The 8863-nt window shown below is 45.1% G+C and overlaps 1 protein-coding gene across 3 annotated transcripts; it reads left to right on the plus strand.

Moving 5' to 3' along the window:
* Window positions 1-239: 239 nt before the first annotated feature.
* Window positions 240-7716, plus strand: mrps33 (mitochondrial ribosomal protein S33). 3 transcript variants are annotated; one of them, XM_055650374.1, is made up of 3 exons: window positions 240-392; window positions 3302-3540; window positions 6249-7716. In XM_055650374.1, the coding sequence occupies exons 2-3, from the start codon at window positions 3326-3328 to the stop codon at window positions 6352-6354; spliced, it is 321 nt and encodes a 106-aa protein (XP_055506349.1). In that variant the 5' UTR covers window positions 240-392; window positions 3302-3325; the 3' UTR covers window positions 6355-7716. The 3 variants fall into 3 exon arrangements, with proteins under 3 accessions (XP_055506349.1, XP_055506350.1, XP_055506348.1); XM_055650375.1 differs by having other exon boundaries at window positions 352-417; XM_055650373.1 differs by having other exon boundaries at window positions 354-455.
* The last annotated feature ends 1147 nt before the right edge of the window (window positions 7717-8863 follow it).

The raw sequence follows: 8863 nt of genomic DNA on the forward strand, positions 1-8863 counted from the left end.
AAAAGGGAGGGTCGCGGGGCTGTCTAAAGCTCCTACTGTTCACTGTTCACTCTCCGGGGCCGCCAGCAAAGATACTACTGTACTAGATCTATGATCTTTGGCCGCCAGTGTTGTTTGTTGTGGTTGTGGTGGCGGCGCGACTACACGGCAGGAGGCGGGCCGTGGATATTTTGTTCTGCATTCTCACGCTGATGCTGAGCCGCTCCCACAGCACGACACCGTGACTCGGGCCCTGAGCTCCCCGTCCTCCCCCCACCCACACCAGGGCACCGTGACTCGGGCTCCCTCCCTCTCTCCCACCCGGCTGGAGGGGCAGCCCGGCCGGGTAAACACAGCGACGGACCGACTGCCGGCGGAAGTTACTGGCGGAAGGCACAAGAGCGGAGGACAAGGTGAGAGGCTGAATGTGGAGGGCAGGCGGGGGTCTGTGACACTGGGACCCAGTGCTGGGGCAGGTGAGGGTCTGTACACTGGGACCCAGTGCAAGGACATGTGAGGGTCTGTTACTGAGATCCAGTGCTGGGGCAGGTGAGGGTCTGTTACTGAGATCCAGTACTGGGCAGGCGAGGCTGTGTTACACTGGGACCCAATGCTGGGGCAAGTGAGACGTTACACTGGAATCCAGTGCTGGGGCAGCAGGTTCTAGGTTACACTGGGGTCCAGTGGCACGGCAGGTGAGGCTGTTACTCTGGTATCCAGTGTTGGGGGGCAGATGAGGCTGTGTGACACTGGGATTCCTGGGCAAGTGGGCACTTGTTACTCTGGGATCCATTGTCAAGGTAAATGAGGCTTTGTTACCCTGACATCCAGTGCCGGGGCAGGTGAGGCTGTGTTACACAGGGATCCAGTGCTGGAGCAGGTTTGCTGTGTTACTCTGGGGTCCAATGTCAAAGTAGGTGAGGGGTTGTTATCCAAAGATCCACTGCCCGGCCAGGTGAGGCTGTGTTACTGTGGGATCCTGTGCCGGGGCAGGCAGGCGCTGTTACACTGGGATCTAGAGCTGGGCAGGTGAAGCTGTGTCATATAGTGGAGAGATAAAGATCATCTATGATGGCAGAGAGGAACCCCCGTTCCCTAAAGAATGAGGACATCTCGGATGTTCTGGTATGGAGCACCTCATCTTGGGCGCAGATGCGGAGTAGATGGAGGAATTGGGAGCAGGGGGATAGAGTCTTTTCAGGAAGCAGGGTGGGAAGAAGTGTAGTCGAGATAGTTGTGGGAGTCAGTAGGTTTGTAATATATGTCATTTAATGGTCTATTTCCTGTGATAGAGACCATGAGATCAAGAAAGGGGAGGGAGATGTTGGAGATGTTCCAAGTAAATTTGAGTGCAGGGTGAAAATTGGTGCTACCTCCTGAACCCTTGTAGAACTCATGGACTTCATCAACTTTACCACCAATTTTCATCTTGTGCCCTAATTTACTTTGCTCCGTCCTTGCTCCCCCTCCCCCTAGTCGCAACAGAAACAGTCCCTCTAGTCCTTACCTTCCACCCCATCAGCCGTCACCTACGACACATAATCCTCCAAATTTTCCGCTACCTCCAACGGGATCCCACCACCAGCCACATTTTCCCATCTCCACCCCTTCCGCCTTCCGTAGAGACCGTTCCCTCTGCAACACCATGGTTAACTCATCCCTTCTCACCCATAACCACCCCTTCCCCAGGTACCTTCCCCTGCAACCGCAGAAGATGCAACAACTGTCGCTATACCTCCTCCCTCGACTCTGTCCAGGGACCCCGACAGTCCTTACAGGTTAGGCAGAGGTTCACTTGCACCTCCTCCAACCTCATCTATTGTACCCGTTGTACAAGATGTGGACTCTTATATATCAGCGACACCAAACGCAGACTGGGTGAACGTTTCGCGGAACATCTTCGCTCAGCCCACCTGAACCAACCTGATCTCCCAGTTGCTGGACACTTTAATTCTCCTTCCCATTCCTACACAGACCTTTCTGCCTTCGGTCTCCTCCATTATCAGAGTGAGGCTAAAATGCAAATTGGAGGAACAGCATCTCATATTTCTCTTGGGCAGCTTACAGCCCAGTGCTATGAATATTGATTTCTCTCACTTTAGGTAGCCCCGGCATTCCCTCTTTCTCTATCTTCCCCCACTCAAGTCACACTAGCTTCTCATTTTCACTCTACAAACAGCGAACAATGGCCTATTTCCTTTATCATCGTTTCTTTTTTGCATCTTTCATTCATTGTTCTTTATCTCTCCACATCACTGTCTATATCTCTCGTTTCCCTTATCCCTAACCAGTCTTAAGAAGGGTCTCGACCCAAAACGTCATCCATTCCTTCTCTCCAGAGATAGAAACATAGAAAATAGGTGCAGGAGTAGGCTATTCGGCCCTTCGAGCCTGCACCGCCATTCAATATGATCATGGCTGATCATCCAACTCAGTATCCCATACCTGCCTTCTCTCCATACCCCCTGGATGCTGCCTGTCCCGCTGAGTTACTCCAGCTTTTTGTGTCTATGGTCTGTCACTGTTGCAGGTGGGCACATCAATCACTGTACACCACTAGCTGCAGAACTAGGGAAGACAGATCTGCCACTAAAATCTCACTGCCTTTATTAATGTACTGTGAAGAGGGTCTGTCACTTTAATGGGTCTGCTACTTCTAGTGAGAGCAGGAGCGCAGGACTGTGACTATGTAATACTGGGAACATAACTATCACCACAACACTCGGACACAATACAGATGGCATGCCTGTCACTGCAAACCACAGATAATGTACTTAAGAGATATTTGATGAGTACTGTATTATTAGTAGGGTGCCCCATTGAAGGATACCATAGATCCGGGGTGGGGAACCTTTTCATGTTGGAATTCTGCATTAAGTTAGCTGTAATCTAAAAAGGCCACATCCAAGAAACTTCAATTAGATATACTTCAAAATGTACATTATTTTGTTAAAATAGCCCTCATGACGTACTAATGTTTTAATTGTGGCCTTCAGTCGGGGAGGATTATTTTGTTGAATATTCTTTTACTCTTTGGTCTTTTAAATACGTTCATTTTAAGATTAAAATAAAAATAATAAAAGACGAACAAAAAAACATATTAATAAAAATAAAAGGATTTGTTCTACAAAATTTGGATTCATTCAAAAGGCCGCACTTAATGGCCTAGAAGGCCGCAGGTTCCCCACCCCTGCCATTGATGATAGGAAGATTCTTTAAAATGGAAAGGAGAGCTTTTCTAGTTTGTTTTGTTTAAAGATGTTGGTCAATACTGAAGCGTGTTCCCAATTTGGGCACTTTACCATGATGTTCTGCATTGCAGGGAGTATCTCCCTGAGACGCTGTGATGTCATCGCTGTCTAATTACGGGCGGCGCATGATACGCCTCAGTGCACAAATATTTCAGGAGGTTGCACGGCCTACCGATGAACGGTCGATGAAGGTGGTGAAGCTGTTCAGCGAGCAGCCGCTGGCACTGCAGAAAGATGTCTACGACTGGTACCCACAACATAACCTCTACTACGCTCTGATGCAAAGGCTGCGATTCCTCGGCTTGTACAGGTAAAGTTACTAATTTCTCCCTTGTCGTATGTTGCATGGCTGCCCAGGTGATCACTATTCAAGATGGGATGTCGGAATCGCTGTGAAGCAGGTCCATGTGTGAAATTAGGCAAGAATTGAGCAGTAATCGGTATAGAAGTTTAGCACACCCTCCTTCCACTTCTGAACTCAAGCTAAGTCTAAGCTACAGCATAGATCTTTTCAGGTCCATAACGGAGAAGATCTATCAGTCCATTGTGAAGTGATGGCTCCTGGTCTTAAGCAGATTGTCTTTCTTTCTGCTTCTTCCCTTTAGTTCTTTGTTGGTGGGAGATCATGTCCCCCAAATCTAATTGATTTTGAGATAACCAAGTGTGCTGATGAGGGCAAGGCAGTGAATATTGTCTACGTGGACTTCACCAGGGCCTTTGATAAGGTCCCACATGGTAAACTGGTTTTGAAAGGCACATGGGTTACTTTGTGGTAGTGGATTTTCAGACTCGTTCTATCTCATGCCTCCTGATAAAACTTTCCAACTCGTCAAACTGCTCCTAACTAAAACCCTTTAATACAGGCATCATTCTGCACAACCTCCTCTGCACCATTTCTAAACCCTCCACATCCTTGCTCTTCTGGTGCCACTAGGACTGCAAGCAATACTCCAGACGCAGCCTAACCAAAGTCCTTTCAACCTGTATCTTGACTTCCTCAATCTCCTTCTCAATGCGCCATCATTTAAGGCAAGGATCCCATATACCTTCTTTAACATGGATCATTAAGGTTCTTTAATCATTTTGCTAAAGGGAATTATTGTAATTGTGGGAGCCTCATTTTACCACCTATAATGAACCTGCTTAGCATACCTTCTGAGAATACATTTAACTCATTTTCACATTGCTGCAAAGTTCCTCGTGGCGTTTTGCAAAGTCAATTAATTTTGCTTATTCCACTTTGCAGAGAGAGACTAAAACTAATGCAGGCCGCTAAAATAAAGTATTAATGAGCATTGAATTTTTGAATTTCAACTAACCCACTCCCCTGGTGCTGTCCTATCACACGTACTCATCTCTCCACCTAATTTTTATTTCTCCCATCCACTCCCCAGCTTCCGTCTATCCAATATTCTTCCCCCCATTTGGTTCTGCCTATCACTCACCACTCTCTATCCCAATCCCCTATATACTCTTACATAACAGTAATCTTTCCTGTTCCCTCTCAATTCTGATGCCGAGTCTTGACCCAAAATGTTCACTTACAGCTTTTGCCTCCACAGATGCTGCTTGACCCACTGAAATTTAAAAAATGCTGGAAATACTCAATAGATCGGCTAGCTTCTGTGGAGAGAGAGAAAAAGTCCTTAATGTTTCAAATCTGTTTATTTCCATAGAGAAAGACATGGGGAACTTGGGATAGTTAAGGTGAATGTCTTGAGGACTGGTCTGTATTATGGTTGAGGAGGTAATGTAAGTCCTAAGGCGTATGAAAGTGGGCCTGATCAGATATATCTAAGGACTCTACAGGAAGCTAAAGAAGAAATTGTGGGAGTTCTGGCTGCGATATATAAATCGTCATTATGCCCAGTATGACTAATGCTGTGCCTCTATTTAAGAAAGGCTGCAAGGAAAAGCTTGGGAGCTATAGACCAGTGAGCCTACCTCTGTGGTAGGCAAGTTACAGGGGAGGATTCTGAGGGATATAAGATATATAAGCATTTGGATAGACAAAGGCTGATTAGGGATGGTTTTATATATGGGAGATCATTTTACAAATATGATTGAGTTTCTCAAAGAAGGAACCAAAAAGGTTGATGTGGGCAAAACCATGGATATTGTCTACATGGACTTCTGCAATGCATTTTATTAGGTTCAGCGTGGGCTGCTCCTCTGGAAGGTTAGATTGCATGGAATCCAGGGAGAGCTAGCTGACTGGATAGAGAATTGGCTTCAAGGAAGAAAGCAGCATAGTGGTAAATGTTTTCAAGCTCTTGTATCTTCTGCCTGATGGGAGAGGAGAGTAAAGAGAATAGCTGAGGTATAAATCATCCTTCGTTATATTGGTTGCTTTCCTAGGGCAGCATGAAATGTGTGTGTGTGAGAGATGGACTGCACTATATTCAGCACTCTCTACAATGTTTTGCAGTGTGGGACAGAGCTATTACCAAGCCAAGCTGTGACGCATCTTGATAGGTTACTTTCTAAGTGCATCGGTTGAAGTTGGAAGGATGAAAAGTATTATTAAGTGTAATCTAACTACCAAATGTTGTACTACAAGAGATCTGTGGTTCTAGTACATAAAGTACAAAGGTTTGACATGCATCCTGAACAGTTCATTGTGAAACTACATTTGTTGTAAGGAGAATATTAAACCAGAGAAGTTATGATGCCACCTTGCAGGTGAGATTGCACCTGGAGTACTGGATAGGGGTTTGGTTTCCACATTCAAGGAAGGATAACATTGCATTAACGTTGCAGGGTTGAGAATATTCACTAAATTGATTCCTAGGGTGAAGGATGTGGAAAGGATGAGGAGTTTGCGCCTATACTCATTGAAGTTCAGAAGAGACAGATAGGTTAAAATACATTAACAGTTACTAACTCCAATGTGATTGAGGATTGAGCCTGCAGTTCTGACCAGGAGTCCAGCAACGCAGGATTGCAGTGTGAGATTTGAATAATCTATTGCAGTTCCCAGACAGGCTCTGACTATGTCTGGTCTTTTTGTCTCCGCAGGGATGAGCACGAGGATTTCAAAGATGAAATGAAGCGGCTCAGGAAGTTGCGAGGCAAAGGGAAGCCGAAGAAAGGAGAAGGGAAGCGAGCCATGAAGAAGAAATAGTGGCCACCACGCCTGGTCATTCCACAAGCTCGCCCCCTTTCATCAGCCACATTTGCCCATATCCCTCGCTGCACATTCCAGTTTTGTCTTAAAATATGACACGGTTCATTTTGGAGGCACAAGGAACTGCAGATGCTGGAATCCTGAGCAATAAAACAACTGCTGGAAGAACCCATCAGGTCAGACAGCATCAGCGAAGTGAATGAACAGATGACGTTTCAGGTTGGAAGCTTCTTCGGATTCAGTCTGAAGGTCGTCTGTCCATTCCCTCCACACATGACTTGATGAGTTCCTCCAGCAGTTTGCTTTTTGATAACATTTAATTTTGACACATTCCTTCCTCTATTTCCCTCTCTCATCTGCTGTAGGAAATGTTGTTCATCTCGGTCTCAGTTGCAAAGTTAGGATGAAAGGAAAAAATCCAAGACAAATTACCAGTGTCTCTTCTGGTCTAGTTGGATGGGAATATTAAATTACAAAGAGAGGAAGGTGTCGGGTTCAATTCCTGATCTGTCCTTCTAAAACAACATCGGTCTGTGTGCTACCATTAAGGGCTGCTGGAGTGGGACCTTAAATCTTCCAGAGATTCGATTGCTAATCTATGAACCAGATGCGGTTAATATTGGGATGATATCCAGCTCTGGCGGAATAGGTCAACAGTATTCACAGCTCGTATTCCCTCTGGGGAAAAGCACTGGAAGGTTAATGGCACCCCCGGAACTAGACTCTCTTCCCCCTCTCCCCAGTTTAAAACTAAGGCTTTGTGATTAGGATTAAAGAAAAGGTCTCAGCCACTACCACAGCAGTAGCTAGCCAGTGCTAATTGGGGATGAAATGTGAGAAAGAATGTTAGGTGAGGGAGCACTCGTTAACAACACCACAGCGACAACAACCCTCACATTAATACCCCAGGGCCTGTTTGTTGTGTGGCAGTGGGGAAGCAGAATGGATATCACTTATCCCCTTTTACCAACCCCCGCCTCCCCCGCATCCTTTCCCATTTTCTGTTCCTTCAATGAGACACTAGTTTGTTTTTTGAGTGAACGCCATATATATCTGTTCACTATGTTTACAAGAGTGTGAAAGTGACAGCTTTAATATGCTCGGAGAGCACCGTGGGCTCTGCTTTAGTCTTTTGAACTGATACAACAGCAGGCAGCAAGACAACTGTAGAAAGCGTAACTATCTGGAATAGTTCAATGTGCCACACATCAGCCTGAGATTCATGGCAGTTTATAACTGGCTTATATCCAAATGTGAGTGTAACAGATTAGTGGACTCTTGCCTAAGACACCTACTGTCACTGGAAAGTGATGAAAGTGCAGCAAATTACTCTTCTGTAGCAATAAATGCTGAAATATGTTTTGTTGTCTTGATCTTTCTGTCTGTTAGCTTGGAAACTGAAGACCTATTTGATTGCAAAATCTGAACGTGCTGGGGAAGGTAATCTAATATGGTTGGAAGAACCCCTGCAAATGCGTATAAAGAAGCATTCAGTTTCCATTCTACACCTCGTTTCTACTGAAGAAGTGGGCATTCCTAGAAAATGGGAGCACAAATGCCAGGATCTCTTTACACAACTGACTGCTCTGTCTGTGAGTCGAGACTATGTGGTGGTTCATCCAAGTATCCAGGCCAAGTCTGTACTTCTATTACTCAATACCTCCTTGCAGAAGAGCCTTAGGTTCTCATCACTGCTTGGTTTATTTTTTCCTTATCCAGCCAATTAAAGGTTTTGAGGTTAGAGTCTGTTCTAGTGTTTCGCTTGTTACTTGAGATGAGGTTAACTGATTTGGCCTGGATTAGGCAGGGAAGTGACTGAAAGTCTGGAGTGCTGCACTGAATGTGCTTACTCACTGAATAGTTGGCACACACTCTTTGCCCATTTATTATCTCAAACTTTTATTTATTTAAATACTAAATGTCTTTTGGGAGACTTGGATTATTAGGGTTAAAACAGCCCTTGCTTTAAGTTCTGTCTCAGCTTTTCTTCACTGAGAGGGTGTGACCGCCATACAAGTTAATTGATCACTTTGACTCAATTATTGGGAAAAGAAGGGTGAAGAGAAAGAATCAGATTTCCTCAATCAATCAACTGCAATCCTGGGTCTTGTCATTCAATCCACATTATCCAATAGACCTGGAGATTCACATTCACTTTTAATCTCAAGCAATTTTCCAAACTCCTACAGGCCATATCAGTCACAGTTCCTCAGAACTTTACTTACTTGCCCCATTACATTTAACCACCTCTGACTCATCCTGCCCATCTGTTCCAGAGGGTCATTGAAACACAATGGTCATGTTGCAGGACCAGTATCTGAGACTCCAGAGAACATGGACACATGATGCATGCTGGACAACTTGAATTCAGTTTTTAAATAGTATGGAAATAAATAGTAACAATTGAATATCATCTGGTCCACAAACATCCTCACTGGATGAAAGGAAACTTGCTGTTTACCTGTCAGGTATGTTTAAAACTCCAATGTTGTTCTTAATGGCTGCC

The sequence above is a fragment of the Leucoraja erinacea genome, chromosome 19 (genome assembly GCF_028641065.1).
Source record: "Leucoraja erinacea ecotype New England chromosome 19, Leri_hhj_1, whole genome shotgun sequence".
Classification (NCBI taxonomy): Eukaryota; Metazoa; Chordata; class Chondrichthyes; order Rajiformes; family Rajidae; genus Leucoraja; species Leucoraja erinaceus.

What these genes read in the sequence shown, in the direction of transcription:
- mrps33 (XM_055650374.1), top strand. Translation starts at nt 3,326, where the DNA reads ATGTCATCGCTGTCTAATTACGGGCGGCGCATGATACGCCTCAGTGCA. An exon ending in CGATTCCTCGGCTTGTACAG is followed by an intron (nt 3,541 to 6,248) that starts GTAAAGTTACTA and finishes TTGTCTCCGCAG; the next exon opens with GGATGAGCACGAGGATTTCA.